This window comes from Brachionichthys hirsutus, chromosome 17, assembly GCF_040956055.1.
Source record: "Brachionichthys hirsutus isolate HB-005 chromosome 17, CSIRO-AGI_Bhir_v1, whole genome shotgun sequence".
In the NCBI taxonomy this organism is placed as follows: Eukaryota; Metazoa; Chordata; class Actinopteri; order Lophiiformes; family Brachionichthyidae; genus Brachionichthys; species Brachionichthys hirsutus.
The window spans coordinates 7,718,909-7,740,671 of record NC_090913.1 but is presented as its reverse complement, the minus strand read 5'-3'; the positions used below and the strand labels follow the sequence as shown (position 1 = coordinate 7,740,671).

The 21,763-nt window shown below is 40.8% G+C and overlaps 2 protein-coding genes across 3 annotated transcripts; one reads left to right on the top strand and one right to left on the bottom strand.

Moving 5' to 3' along the window:
* Positions 1 to 14,190: 14,190 nt before the first annotated feature.
* Positions 14,191 to 15,350, bottom strand: tppp2 (tubulin polymerization-promoting protein family member 2). Its single transcript, XM_068751144.1, has 3 exons — positions 15,160 to 15,350; positions 14,874 to 15,027; positions 14,191 to 14,382 (listed from the first exon to the last, which is right to left on the bottom strand). The coding sequence occupies exons 1-3, from the start codon at positions 15,348 to 15,350 to the stop codon at positions 14,191 to 14,193; spliced, it is 537 nt and encodes a 178-aa protein (XP_068607245.1).
* A 2,643-nt stretch (positions 15,351 to 17,993) lies between these two features.
* Positions 17,994 to 21,228, top strand: ftr84 (finTRIM family, member 84). 2 transcript variants are annotated; one of them, XM_068751431.1, is made up of 7 exons: positions 17,994 to 18,569; positions 18,767 to 18,862; positions 18,978 to 19,211; positions 19,581 to 19,737; positions 19,899 to 19,955; positions 20,147 to 20,200; positions 20,452 to 21,228. In XM_068751431.1, the coding sequence occupies exons 1-7, from the start codon at positions 17,997 to 17,999 to the stop codon at positions 20,973 to 20,975; spliced, it is 1,695 nt and encodes a 564-aa protein (XP_068607532.1). In that variant the 5' UTR covers positions 17,994 to 17,996; the 3' UTR covers positions 20,976 to 21,228. The 2 variants fall into 2 exon arrangements, with proteins under 2 accessions (XP_068607532.1, XP_068607531.1); XM_068751430.1 differs by having other exon boundaries at positions 17,997 to 18,569; positions 19,899 to 19,965; positions 20,157 to 20,200.
* The last annotated feature ends 535 nt before the right edge of the window (positions 21,229 to 21,763 follow it).

The following is a 21,763-nucleotide window of genomic DNA, read 5'->3' as shown; positions in this document are numbered from 1 at the left end:
CAACCGTAACAAAGTAGAACAATGGTTTGCATACTATCTCAGCAGAGGAATAATAATGTTTACATACACATGTCAATTTAATAATCCTATGAATGGCACCCACTGAAGTTTGTCCAAAATTTTCTTATTGTTTCCAGAGAACATTGAAAAACGGCACTTGTTCTGAACGAGTGATGGGGGGTGTGTGTGTTTGTGTGAGTGTTTTGTGCCACTAGTGAAGCAGAAATTTTGTTTTTATTCATCACTGAATGATGTTGTGGCAGACGAAAATGAAATGAAAATGAAGTATGAACTTCGAAATGACCTCTTGATTTGCGCTGGCACTTATTATTCCGGACACTAGTTCCAGCCAAGCACTTGTTCTGATCCTATTTAATACCATTGGGTTCCCTAACAACTATAACACAACTAAATAGAATGACAACATTAAATCACAATCCAAAATTGCTTTAATTTAAAAAAGGAGTGATCAGTCTTCGTAAAAAATCATGTTAATGATGAGCTACATATAGCTACTAGCTATTCATAATTTACTAATTATCTATGTTGCTGCCTCACCCATTCTAACAGGTGTGATGAATGCACCACCTAATTAGCTCAACAAGGAGTGAGCTGAGATGAGGCGAAGAAATAAACGAATAGGTAAATGAGCAGGATGACGAATAAGTGTTTGTGTTTTATGTTTGTTTGTTTTTTGGCATGATCGCTATGACTTAATGGATAAGTGCATCATTAAGACCATGAGAAATGTAGAAGTTTGCTATTTTTCTCTCTTGGTTAAAACTCTCTGTGCCTTTCTCACTCCCACACAGCTATATCTGAGCAGAGAAAACAGCCAGCATGTTAAGAGTGGAGCATTGACTGGTAAAGATCCATGATGTGAAGCATGACTCCTGGAGGTGTTCAGCAATGCACCTTGCCCTGCGGTACTCCAAGGAGATGAGACTGAAAGTTTTGCAAAAATGTCAACCAGTTAGAAGTTTGCTGTTGAAAAGGGTCTAATCGCTTTCTTCAGCTTTATGGTAAATGTACTGCGACATTCTGATGTGATGCGATCTGCTGCTCATCAGCTTGCAAAGCCCTTGCCTATTTCCTTTTTATCAGGTTCACTTGTCATAAAGTCGCCTCTCATCTCCATTTCATGGGATCTTTAACAAGCCGTATTGTTTTGAATGTTTCTTGAGCCGTTCAAAAGCCATTTTTTTATTCATGTGTTCAGACTTCAAGTCAATTCCAAGTATTTTAAATAATTCAAGTATCAACCTAAGAGACATTTACTATGACTATTTTATTAGGCAAATACAATTCCCCAATGTTACATTCAAAGATCAAATTCAAGCACAAACAGGAAGGGTATGGAATCACATATCAGTTGATGGGTGGAATCCAATCATGCAGTAAAAGGCTTTTGGGATTCTAGAGTTGCCACCCAAAACAAAAACACACAAACTCCACACAGACAGGAATAAAGCCTGCAACCTACTTCCTGTGAGACAACTGCGCAACCCACTGCGCCACCGTGCTGCCCATCAGACAGTCAGCAAACATTAATCATATAAAGGAGATAATTATTGTTCACCCATTTGCACCTTTTGTGCAATGCTCATATCTGTTCACATCTCTTGAATGCCTTCACTCATACTATCACCTTGGATGGATGGAGACGCCACACATTCTGTAATCGAGAAATCTTTGTGGCTTCTGTGGGCATTAAAAGTCAGTCAAGAGGTTGAAGATGATCATGTGGACACACACAAAAGTCAGTACAGTCAATCAAATGAAGGGAAAAATCATCACTCAAACCAATCATTTCATGTCCCTATAAGGGGGTTCATGCCAGCCAGTCTCGTGCACTACAGTACCCATCACCACTACATTAGATCTAACAAAACCTTAACACTGAAACAAATAGTCAGCACTTTCTGTACTGCTTTCCCATGCATCATCTTGGATTTTAGATTCCAACTTAATGCAAATGAAAAATCCTGTCAGTCTGTGTAAAATATATTTTTTATTTACAAAATGACAGCAGTATTTGGTGTGCAGTGATCATAACATTTCCCCTCTGTCAAAATGTCATTTTCAACTTTTATCCAGTCACAAGGGGTTGCTGTAAGCTAGATTTCATATCCATTATATTTTTATATTGTAAAAGCCTTCCTGTATTCTGCTTTTAAGTAAAACGGCTGTTCAAAATGTATTACTGCGTGGATCTGCGACAAAATTAGCATTTTCTAGAAGCCAAGCATCTGGGCTTTGTACATACCAAGCGCTTCTATTTTTACACTCTGCTTATTATGAGCCTGAGGTTGATTCTGCCATTGCTTTTATCAGAAAGTAGAAGCAGGGACAGAAAATGTGCTGTGTGTGCCCATGCACACGTGTGCATCTGCTTGAGTTTGTGTGAATGTGCAGTGTTATTATTCATCCCTGACTGAATGTTTATTGTCCTGTAAGTTAGCAGGGTGGTACAAACAATGTGGGCATCTGTGGGTGTGGGGAGGGCAATGGATGGGTGGATGGGCATGTTCAGATATAAAAATAATATTATGTAATGTGTGTGCGTGTGCGTGTGTGTGCGTGCGTGTGCGCGTGCGTGTTGTATACTTGACCTCCTCTCCACCTCTTTCCTGGTATTACTGCCTTCATTAGCATCAGCATGCTTCACTCAGCTCTTGTCTGCCCACACACTGATATATATATATTTATCGTGCACAAGACACACACACACACACACACACCCACACACACACAGCACCCTCTGTGATACAAGTCACACCAACAGGCAGAAGGGCTGCTGTCTAACTAATCAACTGCAAGCTGAGAACGAAGGATAGAGAGAGGAAATGAAAAGCGGTTCGGTAGATGAATGAATGTGATGCATCGGACATCTTTGCATTATGCTACCATTGCTGCTCATGGCCTTAAATCTGATCAAACAGCAAGCGCCAGTGCCCCGAGCAACACGACCCAATGATCTCACATGAAATATTTCAACGCCATCTACAAACATGAAGTTCGGAGTCAAGTACAACTGAAAAAATTATAAACTTGTGGGCATCGTGTGTGTGTGTGTGTGTGTGTGTAATGCTTACCCTTATCCTACCATTTCACAGTCCACAAGTGTAATGATGTCGTGACAGAACACACACACACACACTCACGTTGTTGAAGACGTGTGGGTGGAAATTGCTGTGACACACCACTTCATAGGCTCTCAATGGCAGACCCACACAAATGTACAGGCAGTGCTGTATATGATCATTCCCTTTGGATGTTGTCATCATATCTCTTTGTGTCAGGGAGCCTCCGGAACACACTGTGCAATATCTTAGTGCATCTTGGCGTACCTTTGCATGTGTACTGTAAGTGTGGGTGCCTCGTGTTTGTGGGTAACAAATGTCTAAGTGCTGAGAAAAAATGCATCTGCCATCCTGGAAATCCTCTTGTAAATCCAACAAGGTCATGATTGTCCCAACATTGATTTTTTTTTGTGTGTGTGCCTAGCTCGGTAGCAGAGCTCTCAGCTGCAGCATATTTTTTTAAACAAAAACGACTAACATTTTCTGACATCTTTACAGTATAGTTCTGTTAATTTAGAATTTTTAAAATCACAATCAAACTGTCATATGCCTCGCCACAGATTTTAATCTCTCTCCCTCTCATACTTGGTGCCAATACTCCATGGAGAAAATACAGATTGTAAAACATTTCAACTTTTAGCATCTTGGTTTCTAAATAGTGGAAATTGGAATTTTATTTCCTGTTGAATTGTCATTTAAATAAACAAAACCCTTTACAGCACAATGTTTAGACAAACTTTCCCCTGGGCTGGTGACTGCTACTGTATGTACTACTACGAAATTGCTGGTAGAGCTCTCTACATAATTCATTAAATAGCTCCTAAGGTTTATGGGAACTGACAAAAAAAACGTTAGCTGTGCCATCACAGCCAGCGTAAAAGTCTGCCGGAGCCCTGAGTAATTACCGCAGTACAGGATGCTGCTTTCTGGATTTAGGCATAAACCCTAAACGAATGCTATTTAGCTGGCCATAAAACTCGAACAGCATGCTGTAGAGCATGTACCTTCAATCTAGCTGACCTGATGAAGGCCAATTCCAAACAATTTGCATATAGATTCTTGAGCCATGCCTTCATTGGCATGAACTGTTATTGTATTCCCCTTTCTAGAATACTTTTTAAATGAATGAATTTGTATACATTTTGTGGTTGCTGAGTCACTCACCAATGTGGATGACTCTCTTAATTACATTAACTTATCATTACATTGCACACACTCACACCTAGGGGCAATTTAGCAAACCCAGTTCACCTAATTTGCATGTTTATGGTGGTGGGGGGAAGCCGGAGAACCCAAGCAGACACGGGGAGAACACACAAACGCCTTACCACTGCGCCACCATGCTGCCGTCAAATAAAATGCATTTTAATAAAGATCCTGTTTGGCCCAAAAGAGACAGCCTTTTGTGCATGTATCTGTATCTGAACTTGATGTGTACAGTGCGTCTGCAGCGTACAACCCAAAACAGTTGGGCAGGGTGTTAAATGGAAGTAAAAGCAGAATGTAATGATTTGCAAATAAAACCCACATTTTGTACACAATAGAACATTAAAACACATTTACCGGTAGATATTGAAACTGAGTAATTTCTTTTTTTCATGGAAAACGTCTCATTTTAAAGTTGACGGTAGCAACATATCTCAAAAAGGTTGGAAGATGGGCAAAGAGAGGCTGGAAAAGTTACCAGCACAAATCAAAAACAGCATGTCACTAACATGACTGGTCTAAAACTCTTAGCGAGACACTGCCTCTAAAAAAAATGCTGAATAATCTCAGAAAAAAGTTGATAATCAAAACAATAGTACAATATCAAAAGAATTAGGAGAAAACCTTGTGCACAAAAGGGACAAATCCATAACTAAAAACTTGAGGCACCTCATTAAGTGCAGACCTGAGTCTCTCTTGGATATCACTACATGGGCTCAGGCATACTTCCAGAAATCACTGTCTGTGAACACAGTTTATGCAAATTAAAACTGTATAATGCAAAGAAGAAGTCATATGTGAACACGATCCAGATATGTCTTCTCTGGGCCAAAACTCTTTATAAAACGTCAACATCTCTTTCAGGGAAGGTCTTGCATATTTTGGCAAGACAATACTAAACCTCATGCTGCATCCATCACAAAAGCATTGCTTTGCGGTAGAAGAGTCTGAACTGGCCTGCCGGAAGTCCGGACCTTCTACCACTATAAAACATTTGGCTCATCTTGGAATAAAACAAAAATCTGTCCATGAAGATCCGGGACTGCTGAGCAATTGGAATCCTGCCTCAGAAGAATATGGGATAACATTATGCTGCCAAAATAATAAGCAACTGTTCTCCTTACTTCCCAGACATTCACAGACCTGGTAGATCAGATATGTCGCTCATATTTGTTTTTATTATGTCATAAAACATGAACCTATGAGTTTTGCGAATCATTGCGTTCTGTCTTTATTTATATTTAACGCAGTGTCCCAATCTTCTTTGGAATTGGGTTTGTAATATATGAATGTATATTTGCATGAAAACAGAAAGAAATGGAGATACTTTGTCTGAAAGTGAAAACAGATGTTTGAGAGAAATAAAAACTGAAAGGCAACAAAACAATGTAAATAAACTGTGGAAAATGTGTCCAAATGGATGAGAGATGAAAAGTAATGCTGGTGGTTTAGTTTGAAGACAATGTACCATAAAATCATTCAGCAAATGTTTGTACGTTTTATGCACTGCCACATGTTCCAATCCCAAGATCACACTTCCTTGTGGGAGGGAAATGCTGATCATGATGAAACGTGGTCGGGATGGAGGCTTTAAAAAGCTTTCATTTTCATGGATGCCACAAACACATTAGTTTATTTGTGAAATGAAGCTTATTAAATAACTGGAAGACTATCTCTATATCTGTACATTTATTATCATGCAGCCTAAAAGAAATGGCTGGTGGACCTCAAAATGCAGAGAGAGAAACTCAAAAAAAGTTGAAATAGTTTACTTCCTGAACACTCAATACTCAGGAAAGAATATAACAACACAGACACACAACACAAAGGGATAATAAAAAATGAACTAAAGCTGGGACTGGCTTGAGGGCTAGAAAAATGAGTAACAAAAAATACAGCCAAACTAAAACATGCAAAAGCTAAAATACTATCTTGCGGGCAGGCGCCAGAAAAACAAGAACCAAAAAAATTATAATTCCAAAAGAGACACTAAGACGGACTAATCTTATGGCCACGAGATAGTAGGCAAGAAACAACAACAACACGAGCAGACAACGAGACGGCAACCGATGTCAAAGGCAGAATTCGGTGCCGGAGCAGGGCAGGGTCTAAGTAGGACGGTAGTAATGAGCTGAATGAAAGACAGATGTGTCTCGTTGTGCTCTGTCGACTCCCTCACGGCTCCGCCCATACTGCAATACATGAGAAATGTGTTTCTCCATTTATCCAATCATAAGTGGGCATGTTCAAGTCAATTCAATTCAGTTTTATTTTTATAGAACCATATCATAACAAGCTATCTCAAGGAACTTCACAGGTCCAGCAGGGAAAGACCTGCTGGTATAGAACCTAACCTGAGAAATCTTGAGAACAACCCAAGACTGACAGCCGGGGGGGGCATCTGCCTTGGCCAGATGGGTGGAGAAAGAGCAAGAGAGAACGAGATGGAGCGAGTCGGTGACAGAGAGAGAAAATAAAATACAAAATCCAACATTTTACTGTAAGCGAATCATTTCCAAGCTGATAAACTTTAAGTTTGCCTTCTCTGTGTCTCTCTTTGTTGTCATTCCGCTGTCATTTCAGTGTACAGCATGATAAGCAACCCACCGCTACCCACTGCACCACCTCAACCCCAGACGCCTTGCCACCTCCACCCGAATCTTTCCATCAGGAGTACCTTTCATAAAGTCATCCTAAGACTGAACCCCACTCTTCGCCATTATCAGTGTCAAAAGGACGTGTTCTTTATCTTTAAAGGACAAAATTCCCTCAGCGATCTACTTCCTGCCGTCTCTTCTCTTGTTCATTTTTCTAGTCTCTCCTGATTGAAATCATTGTGGTGCAAATGTTATGTTTTTATAACCACTAAAATACAGAAAACACAGGGGGGGCAATGCTTTTTTTATTACATGATGTGAGATGCATGCCCTCATTTGGTGGAGAGAGCAGATTCTCCACCTGTGCATTAATCTGCATGTATAGCACGAAGGGCACGGAGAGACCATGCCGTGCAGTATCATCAACAATACACTCGATAAAGAAACACAGGGAGCACATTGATTTTTACTGTCGGCTTTTCTTGACAACTCTCTGCGGACCTGCTCCTGTGAAGGAACTACATTCGTCACTTTCTGTTTTGCCAATCAGGTTTTCTCTGCGGAATAGGGCAGATGCATTTGAAACAACAACACTGATCACTAATCAAACCCAATATTTCCTGTAGCACTGGCACAGTCCAGCTGGGAATATGAGCTGTGAAACACACTTCAGACTAAATATACACCCAAAATAAATCCCGTGAACTCTTCAATGGAGTCTGAAAACCACAGCAGGAGTCTCTGTGGAGGCAAGCGGGGCCTGGTGCGGGACCAATGTTAAATTAAAAATGCATCAATACAGCCAGTAAAATAATAATAACACTTTACCCGCTGAAGTAGAGTTCCATTCTGCCAATGATCAAGTTACACTAGTTTTCCCAACATGCACCATTCCCCTGAACAAAAACACTTCAGACGGCCTTAAAAATATAGAGAAACACATTTCCAGATCAAATCAAGAAAACACTTTTTTTTTAGTAGTAGTCTTTGGAGATTCACCAACAATATAAGCCCCCCCTCCCCACCTCCCCACCTCCCCACCAATGTCTGCACCCTAATGGGGGATTCATCTTTACTTCTGTTTGCGACAGATGCCCGTCAATCACTGTTTCCCTGAAGTGTTAAAACGCCAAAGGCTTTCTGGTCGCAGCCACCGTCATTATCTCCCGTCTGTTTCATTATGGTGTCAATCTGAGATTAGAATATTTCCCTCATTATTTTTATCTTTCCAAAAACTGATTGCTGTTCAACCCATCATCAAAGTAAAGGCACAATATGATGTCCTGAAGTACTTTTAAAAATAGCCTAGTTTTCCCTAATCAATTACAGAACATTCTTGTCATTTTACCAAAAGCATTCTGAGCTGCTTGTCAAACACAGTAATCAAAGATGGTACACTTTATCAAAGAGCAATCATTTATCTATTTTTAAACACGTCAAATTTGTAAATGTTTCAGCAGACATCAAATATCGGTAATAGTGTCAGTAATTAATGAGACTATTTCCCAGGTTTCACAGTCCTTTTGACAACCAGTGTATAAATAAAATGGAAATAATACTAAATATAAAACATTAAGTGTCAAAACCTAGTTATGTTTGGATTATTCTCTTACTGGTTCAGAACATTTTCCGACATTCCCAGCAGAGGTGTTGAGTTCGGGCAAATCTACTTCCTTAATGTGACAATTGTTGCCTGCTGAATATCTCCTTTTATATTATATACTGTACTCAAAAAAGTAGAGTAAACTAAATAATAAAACGTTATAAAAATAAGAATAACAATTTTAATTAAAGCCGCAAGCGGCGTTGTAGGCCCTCGCCGGCCGACAGGCCGTTGAGCTGACCCGCCGACGCACGCCGCTTTTGTCCTGAGTGCTTCGCAAGTGTTTAGATTTGAGCTGCATTAGTAGCTCACAGTTTAGTCAAATCGTTATTTGGATTATATGGCCATCTGCCGTCAGGAGTTTCAATCCAATATGGCCGCCTTCCTGTGTGTCTGGGGGCGTGGCCACAATACATTTTTTTTTTGCCCTGACATGACGCATGTCTGTACCGAATTTCGTGGCTGTCCGACAAAGTTGGCGTCGGACCCCTCCCCATAGGAGGGGTTGCCATCGCCATGGCAACAGCGTAAAAACAACATGGTTACGATTGTGTTTTTTGATCGGGACCACATGAGGGACTTTTCTGGTAAGTTTCAATCATTTCTGGCAAAGTATTTTTTTAATTCCCATTCAATTTTTGTTATCGTTCTCTAGGGGGCGCTGTAAGGCCGATTGTCAAAGTTTCCCTTTTAAAGTGTCCAGGTAGGAAGGGTCAATAAGTGTTTAAAATTTGGTTTGGATTGGAGTGTGTGTGTGTGCAAACGCTGACTCTGCAGTTTTTAAAATTATATCCAATATGGCCGCCTTCCTGTGTGTTTGGGGGCGTGGCCATATTTTTTTTTTTTTTTTGCCCTGACTTGACGCATGTGTGTACCGAATTTCGTGGCTGTCCGACAAAGTTGGCGTCGGACCCCCCATAGGCACAATGCATTGTGATTTTTGTAGGTGGCGCTAGCGCGCCACTTTTTCATTCCCAATTTTGAAACACATAAAATAATTAATTTTTCGCCGGTTCTGAGCTTGGTTCAAAGTTTGGTGAGTTTTCGAGCACGTTCAGGGGGTCAAATTGCCGTTTAAACAGCAGAATAAAGAATAAAGAATAAAGAAGAATAAAGAATTTTTGCAAAAACAATATAACTTTTTTTCTGAGTGTGTGATTTCTACACAAAATACATTTTCGGAATGGTCTCGACGAGGGCTACGCGTCTGTGGGGGCACACAAACACGAGTTGACGAGCTTCGCTCGTCAACTCGTGTTTGTGTGTGTGTGTGTGTGTGTGTGTGTCTGTGTGTCTGTGTGTCTGTGTGTCTGTGTTGTTTAGTGTCGGGGTGTGTGTGTGTGTGCTGTTGAGTGTCGTGGGTGTGGGCGTGGGTGTGTTGGTCGCCCGATGGTTGACTCGCTGCGCTCGTCAACCATCGGAAGACAGTTACAAACACAGTTGACTCGCTGCGCTCGTCAACTGTGTTTGTCGATGTCTGTGTGTGTGCGTGTGTGTTGTTGAGTGTCGGTGTGTGTGTGTGTGTGCTGTTGAGTGTCGGTGTGTGTGTGCGTGAGTGTGTTGGATGCCGAGGGTTGACGAGCTGCGCTCGTCAACTTTGTCGAGGGTTGACGAGCTGCGCTCGTCAACTTTGTCGAGAGTTGACGAGCGCAGCTCGTCAACTTGTCGTCTTCTGCGTTGCAAAAGCAATAGCCCCTTACGCCTAGAATAGGCGCTCGGGCCTAATTAAATATAGTATATTTAATATACATACATTTCAATTACATTTTATTGTTCAACATAAGGTGAACCTAATTTTTATTCAGGCATCCTCCGTTAAATCTGCTGTCACTTTCACTATATGATTTTTTATACAGTGTTTCTCTCGTCTGTCAGCCTTAAGCAGTCTCTGCATGAAACATACTCTCCACAGGTGAACACATTTCTGCAGATTAGGGAGAGGGAGCAATCAGTTCAACACAAAACACCTGTGATAATTAAGCTCACTCTCCCTTGCATCATTCCCTGAACTGCTCTCTCTCGCTCTCTCTCTCTCGCTCTCTCTCTCTCGTGAGCTTGAAGCAAGCTCCACTGCCACATGTACGCATGAAGGTAATAGGAACTTGACCATAAATGTGATGGGCTCCATCATCTGCCCAGCACAAAGTGGGCAAACATCACCAGTAGCCTCCGACTGAGGGAGCCACGATCTTTAAAAAAAGTATATAATAATAATAATAATGTGTGATCATGGGAATGTCACAAGATGATGTGCGGTCAAGTCTGTCGTTGCTACAGCTCCGCCTACATATGCTGGTCCATGGTGCATCAGCCAAGCATTGCTCAGCACCGGCGTTAGCTGGAGCAGCACGCAATGAATGAATGTCATATGGAGAACATTAATTAAAAAATTGGTCCTGTGTGCTTGTCGGAAGATTGAAATAATGAACGGTGAAGTTAAGTTGGTGGCTCTTGCGCTTAGATGACTCTAGGTGATGGTGTCACCATTATTATTATTTTTGCTCCTGGGTGATCGCTGCAGGCAATTTAATGAATATTGTCTTCACTAATGATGCGTTATTTTACACACCTGTAGTCTAAGCCTGCATCTCCTATGAAAATGCTAATGCGTATGGATCGGCTGATCCACCGAGTAGAAGTCACAAGCGTGTTTCTGAGCGCTACTTGACTTTCTGTAGCAAAGACACACAAGCCTTTCTAGAAACAAAAGGACACGTGTATATACACAAGGTGTGTGGCCTTTCAATCTGAAGTTACCCACGGAATGAACGCCTTCCTTTTGGTGTCCACTCCATCTTTTGTCCCATACCACTGCACCATTCTTCCTTCACTAACTTATTTTCTGCTTTGCAGTTTCCCTCCCTCCCTTCAGACTCTCTTTCTTTCCTCATTACCTCCAAACCCCACTTTCCTATCACTCACAAAGTAATGGAGCAGCTATACTATATATATACTTCTTGTCTCCCTCTTGCTAGCCTTACATTCTCTGTTTGCTTGAAACATTTACTTCAGTCCCTCGTGCTCTTGTCTTCTCATAATCTGTCTGTCTTTGTCTCAAGTCTCTGCGTGACCTGCAGCGACATTCCTTTTCTCTAACCAATGCCTTCCTTTCTTTGTTTATTTATCAAGATCATCTTCCCGAGTAATCCACTCATCCTTACCCCCATATGTGCCTTTTATCAGCTCATTTTATAACATCAATATATCTCATCTCACTTCCATCGTTTTTGCCATACAGCATGACCTGCCTTCCCCCATTACCCCTTCTTCACTTTGCCTCTCCTGAGGATACAATTTAAAATCATCAAAATGCTGGGGTGGGGAGGCCACAAATGTTTTTCACATACATAGAAGCTCAATGTTGACAGCAGACCAGACAACTCGCTGACTTGGGGCCAAACATTAACACAATGCTGCCATCTAGTGGTAGTTCTTGACATATCACATGTTTTAATGAGTCTCACAAGAGACATTTTGATCGATCACAGCTAAAAAAGAATAATAAATAATAAAAAGCACAGGTGTAATAATATTCTGATTAATCATGGCTGAATTCTATTCTATCCTCACTTTCAAGGTCCTACTATAAGGTACTGGATCACTGTCACATTACCATTCTTACTCAGACAATAGGATTAGAAAGACTATCATAAGGGTTTAAGATTTACACTTACCTGTATATTAATAGTGAGCTCGTCACAGTATTTTCTGGGTTGTCCTCTATTAGGATAATAAAAGGATAAGCATTACTAGAGAAGAAACCAGCATTAAAAAGTACTTGGCGTCAGATCGCTGCACTAATTAACTAATGTTTGCATGTGCTGTGCATAAGAACCAAAAAAAACAATTGATCATCCATTGGTTGGACTGCGGTACTGGGAGGCAATACCTGCTACAGCATCACACTGATTCTCTTTCTATATGTCAAAATGGAAAATGACGTGTTTCTATTACAATCCCATATGACGATGGACGAATGTGTGTTTCTGTATGCATGTGTACAGATTTGGTGACTTGTCTTGAACCACAGAGTATAAAACAGTCATTAAATTTCACAACGTGTTGTCCAGTCAGGGGCGCAGTAAACCACGTAGTTCGTTTTGGTTCCTTTGCCTCGAGTTCTTACAGAACAGACTTGAAAGAATTTGGTCATGAGTCCTGCTTCGTAATCAAGACATGCACAGGAGCTCCTTTGAAGAATGTATCATACTATGATGGCGAGGATGACGTGCTCATCCCACCCTATGAGACATTCAAAATAACTAAGATAATAAACCGTCAGACTGAAATTAAAGATCTGAAAGATTGTAAAGTTGTCTTCGCCTTAGAGAGCGCTGGTGTTCAGAGCAATCTGAACTACAAACTTGTTCATCAATGAAAGTAGTTCTTCTCCAACTAGTGGGAGAAACCTGCCAGCTTTAATCCCCCTTTATCATTTAAAACTAAATTAGTTAATTATATACAATGTAGTAAACATTGTCTATGATCCTCTTTTGGATTTGTTTTATTTCTGCTTTTGCCAAGTGAGATATTATAATATTGAATGCAATAATATTGTCTGTATGCTCTCATTCCAATGTGTAATCCTTGATTCTTTATTCTACAACCAGCATCTGTTATGTGACAAGCAGTCGGACAGTTTCTGCATTTTGGAAAAGCTAAAGAAGTTATATATAGTATATATAATATTATTCGCCTTAGAAAAAAATTACCACAAAATGATAGAAATATATTTTCTCATTATTTATCGCTAACAAACTAACATAAGTTATAAATGTTACGTTTCTTTGATTTGTAATGTGCTTATATCACACAGAATATATAATACAGTATAAGACAAGATAGGACAAAACATTGATTTTATTCCTCAGGATGTTACAGCGTTCCGTCACATGTGTATTCAAAGCACACAGAATACCTAGTTTACATCTATTCTGTACGACAAAGCAGCAATCCAGCACAACCCACGACCCGATTACGGATAAAGAGGTTAAGAAAATGAATGAATGAATGAATCTTCGTCTGTACTAACAGCTGGCAAACTAAACTTTAATAATCAAAATTATTAAAATCTCAAAACACAATTTCTCATTCTCACACTGACCGGTAACAAGACAGAGGGGCATGCTGGGTAAAAAATATTCTGAACAGACTATGGTAAGATTTCACAGAGAGGCAGGTACTTATTTATTACTTATTGCATTTTTCCAAATGGTTAACAATACATTTCGTGTGTCATTAATTCAATGTATAAATATTTATAAATGACCTGAAATAAAGAATAGTAGGTAAGATTCCCTCAGCGCTCGAAGGAATGACTAGTTAATTTGTCATTTCTGAAAGGTAACTGAGAAATGCAGCACATTCACGCTAACAGCTACATCAGTAAGGCACAGTGTTAGGTTATATGATAAATAAAGCATTGTTAGTTCAGTGGAGTTTTGGTCATGAAAATATTCATTGAAAATATACACTCATTTGTATTCTGGAACTTGTTTCTTTGAGTTTCCAAAAAAAAACCTCCAATTATATTATTTTAAAGATATTTGTATAAAATAATGTATTAAAATGCTAAGCCCAGAGAACACATGCAATTTAATTATATTTATAGTCTTCAAAAATAGCCAATTAAATCATGTTTTTTTAAGTACCATAACTAATGTTACTGGTTAAATGAGGTTTTCCTCTTCTGTCAGCAGAATTACGCTTCTTTCACTTTGTCATCATAGGTGCCACTGCCTTTGTACGCTGTCACGTAGCCACTGGTGTCTGGGATGTCCTCGCGGCCGGCCTTTCCTTTACCTTTGCCTGAGTCATCAAACCGCTCCTTGTGTGTGCCGGTGTATTTGGTGGCATCAGTTAGTCTATCCACGGCTGCTGCCTTTGCCGCTTTCTAAAAACAGAAGATCAACAACACCATTGCTCATTAAAGTAACTTTAATATATATATATATATATATATATATATATATATATGCTTGTGCGTGATTGTCTCGAGGGCCCCCTTGTACTAGGAGGGTGTAATTCATTGTTGTTTGCAGTTAACATTCTGTCATTAACAATAACAATAAAGCGTGCTTGCTTTAAACAAAAATTACAATATAATGTATAATTATGTTATCTCTTCTGTTTATTTATATATTTACTTAATTTATTAATTAATTATTTTTTCATCACTTACATGAAATATGGAAGTAACATAGTGATTCATTTTTTTTTTTTTAAATCGTCTGAATAAAGGCCACAGTGTTTGGTGCCATCCAGTGGTAGGATATAGAATAACACTGCGATGTATAATAATACTCTGTAAAAATAATACAATAAAATAAATTGCCAAGAAAATAGACAGACAGAGATAGATAGATAGATAAGGCGATAACTCACAGTGACTCCCATGTTGGCAGGCTCCTTGCCAGCAATGAGCCCATAGAGCTGCTGGAGAGCCTCCGGTTTGCTTTTGCCTTTAAAACGTTTTGGAGCCAACTCTGTCAACGCCCGGTTGAACTGCTCAAACGTGATCACACGAGCTGACTTGGCCCTAAGAAAACACAGTGAGCAATTAAAGCATCTCAACAAACTGATTACTTGCTTTAACAATGAAATGTACAATCTCTATTCTTTGTCTTGTGTAGTCCGTGCTTTGTTCCAAATATTTAATTTGGACTCTCACTTGACTTTGCTGAAAACGATGTCAACATCTGTAGTGGTGACGTTCTTGCCATCAACGATCTGACAGTCCTTGCAGATCTTAGCAAAGTTCTTGCCGCTCATCTCCTTCCCTGTGGCCTTCGTGTCTCCGTGGACTGCAAACTTCTGAAAGGAGGTCTCCACCTCTGGTGCACATGCTGGACCCTCAGCCATACTGACAGACACAATGCACAGAATCACTGTAGATGCAAACACAGGCTGGTTCACATGCACAACCATGGTCGCATTATCAAAAGCCTGTCCAAATCAATCACGATGAATTAAAATACTGCATGTTTGGTTTACTTTCTAACCTTTCTGTTATGCTGTTAATATCCGGGCTGATTGATGACTGATTGATCAGCCTGCTCAGAACCAGCCGTCATTATGGCCTGACAAAGTGAATATTTTCCCTCTCTCGCTCTTTTGCTCTCGCACTCACTTCACATCCACCATTTTGTTAGTGCTGCTCAGCCTGTGCTTGTAACACTTTCATTTAATCAGGTCTATTTCCAAATGAGTGCTCTGCTGTTCAGTCTCCAGTGAATGAACAAACACGATCTTCTCCTTTGTCCCGCTCTCCATCGGGGCTTTGAACGCCTCAGAGAGGAGGTGACCTTGCACAGTGTTCACTTTCTCATCTTGCTGCTCACATGTGTATATGTATGTATATACACTTATATGTATTTTATACATAATTATATGTGTGTATACACACATATATACATGTATGTATATAGATATATACATTTGTACATAAGTATTTATATTACAGAACCTGTTGTGCACCGTTTTCATATCATGTAGATAGACTGTTGACCCTGCACTTGTACAATGATGCTGCTGATGATGTCTTATGTGTCCTTTGAATGTGTCCATAGTACGTGTGTTTGACTGCTGCAAACCAAATTGCCCTCCGAGGGACAAGCTAATGAAGTGAAGTGATCCTCCTCTTTCTCTTCTTCTCAACCAATCTCTATCACATAACACACAAAGGTCAGGTTTATGTTAGGCTGGGAAATAAATAGCTGAATAAGAACATGATTTATTATCATTTAATACAACATGGAAAAATATTTAATGACAGATGCAGTAGGAAGATAATTAATCCCTGACTAAAATGTTATAATTGTGCAGAGAAAGTAGTTCTACCTGTGCTCATGCAAGATATGGCTGCCTCCCTGGCTACATCTACTTTTTGTAATATGGAATCTGATTAAAAATATCACATTCTAAGTTGTACAGGTCCACTTGAATTGTGATGCTAGAAAATGTGATGCTAAAAAAGGAGGAAAGAGAGTATACCTGCTACTGTAAATGGAGGATGCTGTGAAAATATTCTGGAAAATCCAAATTCATGTACAGCTGCTCGACCTCTTCGTCCTCCTCCTCCTCCTATTTGTGTTATTTCTTCTCTGCCTCTCCTTCTCCCTGCCACTCCCAGTGACAACAGAGATAGAGAGCTGCAGTGGGAGGCAAAGAGAGGAGAGGGGGAGGGAGGCGGTAGAGGGTACCACCCAGCACAACTCATGACATCATGGCCACTGTCAGCCTCGCTCCATTATTTCCCTCCCTCTTTTTTTCTTCTTCAGTCCTTCTTTGTTCTTTCTCTATCGCTGTCATTGACTCTAGAGTCCTCCTATCTAAACAGGAGGCCTGAGAAAGGCTCCTCACAGAATACCGGCAACTTAAACCTGACATACAGGAATGATCCCATCTCACAGCTCCACGTAGGAGAAAATGAACAATACAAGCGCTTTCCTCTTCACATGCTCAGCTATCTGATTTCACCTCAAGACTTCTGGAAACCAACAAAAAAAGCTTAAGATATCTAAAAAAAATACAATAATTAATGACAAAATAAAATATAATGGCCTTTTGTAGTAATTTAGACGAAATATTAGGAAAATACAGTCCCTTTCATTGATTTGTTTTATTGTGTCCTGATGAAACAAAAAGCCTTTGAATGGTTATAGAATTAACAGTTTGTGTGACATTGTTCCAGCAGTGCCCTCTGGCACTGCAGTGTTTATACCTGCCATTGTTTTCAGTGTGCACCTGTGGGTACCCACATGCTATTTAAATGCCATGTGTTTTGTGAACAGCATTAACAGGCCGAGTTGTTTAGAAATCATGCACCGTCATGAAACTCGCAGCTCAACTGGAAAACCGAGGAGTGTGCAGGAAGTTTCCCACTCTGAAATACCAGCCAGGCCATTCCTGTTCTCTGACACTGCACATGATGTTGTTGTTGTTTTTAATCCAAAAACGATGGAAGTAGGACAAGAGTTAAACGCCTTTCTGAACTAAACAACAATTGGATCGTGACTTTTTGCATTGAATTGTGTTATGTTTTATAAGGAATGTTATGAAGGTGTTTTGTCTGGACGGCAGGAACGACTCATTTCCTGTTACTGACCAATAACAAAGACAAAATTCTTCTTAAGATGAGATCTATTCATTCCTGTCCTGGCCTTGTCTATCTTTTATTTTGCTTACAACACAAACTGTACTGTGTGAGTTTACTTGAAATTCCTGCGTGTCAAGCAGATTCTGTCATAGCTGCAGTCCTCAGTACTTTCACTCAGATGCTGTGGGAAGACATCACCATGTCTGTTTACACGACAAACAAAGCCATGCCTTTAAATATCGCCTGAGAACAGCGAGGTCTCTGGTTTGTAAGGACCTCGTAGGTTCACAGGACCTTGTGTCTGGACGCTCTCTGGACTGTTACCTAGACATATCAACGTTTTGAGGATCCACCCACACAAATCTTTTGAAGACTATTCTGATCCAGAGCTTTTCTCTCCCAGCATCATCATGGCTGAGTCTAATTTCCCTTTACCACCAGATGCTTATTGTCAACTGTGTATCGACACAGTGAGAGACCCAGTCACCATCCCCTGTGGTGACACCTACTGCCTGGAGTGCATCAAGATCTACTGGGACCAGTTTGACCACATGGGCGTGTACAACTGCCCACAGTGCCGTGCAACCTTCACCCCGAGGCCCGTGCTGAGGCGCAATCTGCCCGACGTAAACATTGAGCCACGGCGCCAGCTTCCGGAGCTCACTCCTTTCCCCTACATGCACCGGGAATCCTTCTGCGACTTCTGCGTCGGCCGGCGCAACAAAGCCGTCAAGTCGTGCCTCATGTGCTTGGCCTACTACTGCGAAACGCATGTCAAGCCTCATTATGAGTCATCCACCTTCAAGAGACACAAGCTGGTGGATGAGACGGGCCACCTGGACAGGAAGATCTGCCCACAGCATGAGAAAGGCCTGGAGCTGTTCTGTAAAACTGATCAGATGTGCATTTGTGTGTTGTGTACTGTCAGAGAGCACCGCAGCCACAATATTACATCAGCAGAAGAAGAGCGCATTGAGAAACAAGTGAGTCTGAACAGCTTGTGCATCAGTAAGTGGGACACCTTGGTCCGTGCATGAAATCCATTATAAAAAACCTCTGATAACTACTACAATACTAATTTAATGCTTTGTTGTTTTTTAAACCATTTCCATATTGTTACAGAATGTGACAAATATATTTCCGGCCCTCTGAAGTTCTTATTGTGATATTCTTCCATCAGAAAGTCTTGGTTGTCACCCAGTCTGAAGTCCAGTACATCATTCAAGAGAGGTTGAAGGAGCTGCAAGAGCTAAAGCATAATGTTGACGTACTTAAAGTAAGATCAGGCATTAATATTAAGTATTATTGCGTCTGACAATTTTGAAATGCAATGTGATACTATGTATTGGAGCGGTGACAATTTTCCCGAGATGTCTGATTTTGCCTTCTAGAGCGGTGCCCAGCGAGCACAAGCAGAAAGCGATAAGACATTCCACGAAATGCTGCAGGCGGTGGAGCGCTGGAAGGCCGAAATCCATCAGATGATAACGGCCAACGTGCAGGCGGCGATGTCGCAGGCTGAGGGTTACGTAGACCGTCTAGAGCAGGAGACAATGGAGCTGCAGCGCAGAGATGCAGAACTACGGCAGATCCTTGAAACAGAGGACAACATTCACTTTCTGCAGGTGCAGGAATATAATCCAGAGCAAGAAGCAGGAGAATTCATGCATTTATACTTTTAGTGTGGTCAGGTACTCAAAGCTCAGAATATTTGTTTCTATATATTTCCAAAAGCCAACACAAAAATTATGAAATTATACTTACAACCAAAAGGTTACACACAGTTTGGTTCAAAAAAAGTTACAACACAAGTAGAAGTAGAAAAACTACTCAGTTTGAAAGCTTCTTTTAAGAAGGGACACCTTTAATGCTGAGTGCATCATATTTGATACACAGACTTCATAACCGGTAGTCATTTCAATGGTAAGGCGAGGCTACTGATTGTTTCGTGTCGCTAACTTGCTGACTGAATCTGTCTGCTCCTTGCTGAATAGAATTTCCCAACCCTGTGTGTCCCTCCTGAGGCCATGGTGCCCAAAGTGCTCATCAATCCCCAGTTCTCTTTTGGGGAGATGAGCAAAACAGCCACAGAGATGAAGGAACATGTAGATGACATCTGCAAGAAGGAATTGAGCAAAATTTCAAAGACAGGTTTGTGTCAAGAAGATAATGTTGATAGTGTGTCTTTGTGCTGTGGGAATTGCTTAAGTGGAGCAGTTGGGACCAAATCTTCTCAAAAAGACAGAAGTGTAACAACAAACAGACTGGCTGGTCTGACCAGGACCTAATCTCATGATCCATGTTCTTCACAGTTAGTGAAACCCCCGTGTACATACTTCTGCCAAGGAATGGAGAGAAACGACTCAAAGGTAACAGTCGGTTGACCTTATGTACGCCGGCACCTTTACCCGCCAGCACGCATTAATTTAGATCATGATGTGTCACAAAATGTGTGACACTGTCACTTTGTTTCATTTGAGTAAATACTTAAGTCAACTAAAAATGACCAAATGAAATCCATCACTAAATAATATGTGTTCATGTTTTTAAACCCATAAAGTTCCCTCCAGAGCTGATTTTCAGGAGCCAAAAACCAGGACAGACTTCTTGAGATGTGAGTCAATTATGTTTTTGTTCAATACGTTCGTTGTATTGAGGTGGCTTTAATGTATGTTCAATGGAAATAGGATGGCAAATACACAAAGCATTAGATGAAGCGAGAAAGTCCCAAAAATGGTGGAGGTGGAGATTGAGTGGTAGGCCATGCAAGACCGCTGCGCAGGAAACAGATCTTACTCATGCCAGAGGTTGCCATAGTCTAACAAAAGTGTTATTTGTCTGTTTGTTTTTTATGTCTTTGAACAGACTCCTGTAAGATGTCATTTGATCCAAACACAGTCTATAAAGAGCTGGTCCTCTCGGATGGGAATCAGAGGGTCACACGGAAAAAAATGGTTCAGTTTTATCCTGATCACCCAGAGCGCTTTGATGGCTTCTCCCAGGTCCTGTGCAAAGAACCTCTCACTGGTTTTAGATTTTACTGGGAGGCCGAGTGGAGTGGGGAGTTTTCCATCGGCATAGCCTACAAGAGCATCAGTCGCAAGGGAAAGAATTCGCACAGCCTGCTGGGATACAACGACAAGTCTTGGAGTCTTCTCTGCTCAGACTCGGGCTACTCTGCCTGGCACAGCAAAGTAGATCAAGACATTCCTGATGCTCCCAGAGCCACGAGGATTGGTGTTTATCTGGATTACGCAGGAAAAACTGTGTCCTTTTACTCAATATCGGAAACTATGGCGCTCATCCACCGGTTCAAAGCTCAGTTCAGTGAGCCGCTGTATGCTGGATTTGGCGTGGGCTCCTCTGTTACCCTTTGCCAGCTGAAGTAGAATCCCATGACTTACTAGAATTTAACAGAACCAGGACTTGTGGAAAGTACATGTACATGTGTATAGATAGGCGGTACCCGGCAATCGGTACTGAAGTCCCAATTCAATGTATATAAAGAGTTTATTTTATAACCATAAGCGCCTGTAAAATGTGGTAATAAAGTGTCACTCAAGTCTTGCTTGCCGGACAAATCCAAGCAAATATATTGCATCCATGTGTTGGTTGGTAAGAACATTGAGATATAAAGATAGATAGCACGTCTTTGTATATTGGGTGTTTATGTACAACATAAAGATCTACCTATATCATCTCTTTTGTTTTTATTGTACAACAGATCCTGCTCGCCCCATCCCTTCACAAGTTTGTGTGGAAATCAGAGCAGAGAGGCTCAATAAATTGTCATGCAAGAAAATCCAGATTGGTTTCTTAGGCATGCTTTACCAGTGAATGGATTCGGACTCATTCTCACACAATTTGTCGTATTGTTACCACCTCTCACCACTGTAGCTGTGTTACGGCCGTCCCCCACCGGTAGTTGTGTCGCCCTCCTTTAACTCCTTCCTCCAGTGATTACCAGCAGGTGTGTCAGCTCCCACACCTGAATCTCGTCTGGGACCACGCCCAGTGCTGTCCATGCAGGGATCCACCGGGTGGGGCAAAAAGTCCACATTATTCAGCAGCGCATCCTGCACATGCACACTTCAAACAGTGATCCACATCGGTCCACACATCACAAGCTGTAAAAAAAAAAAAAAAGTTAAGTCTTATGTGTTCTCTGACATCAATG

What these genes read in the sequence shown, in the direction of transcription:
- tppp2 (XM_068751144.1), bottom strand. Translation starts at nt 15,350, where the DNA reads ATGGCTGAGGGTCCAGCATGTGCACCAGAGGTGGAGACCTCCTTTCAG. An exon ending in ATCGTTTTCAGCAAAGTCAA is followed by an intron (nt 15,028 to 15,159) that starts GTGAGAGTCCAA and finishes GTGTTTTCTTAG; the next exon opens with GGCCAAGTCAGCTCGTGTGA. An exon ending in CTGCCAACATGGGAGTCACT is followed by an intron (nt 14,383 to 14,873) that starts GTGAGTTATCGC and finishes TTCTGTTTTTAG; the next exon opens with AAAGCGGCAAAGGCAGCAGC.
- ftr84 (XM_068751431.1), top strand. Translation starts at nt 17,997, where the DNA reads ATGGCTGAGTCTAATTTCCCTTTACCACCAGATGCTTATTGTCAACTG. An exon ending in AAGAGCGCATTGAGAAACAA is followed by an intron (nt 18,570 to 18,766) that starts GTGAGTCTGAAC and finishes TTCTTCCATCAG; the next exon opens with AAAGTCTTGGTTGTCACCCA. An exon ending in TGGAGAGAAACGACTCAAAG is followed by an intron (nt 19,956 to 20,146) that starts GTAACAGTCGGT and finishes AAACCCATAAAG; the next exon opens with TTCCCTCCAGAGCTGATTTT.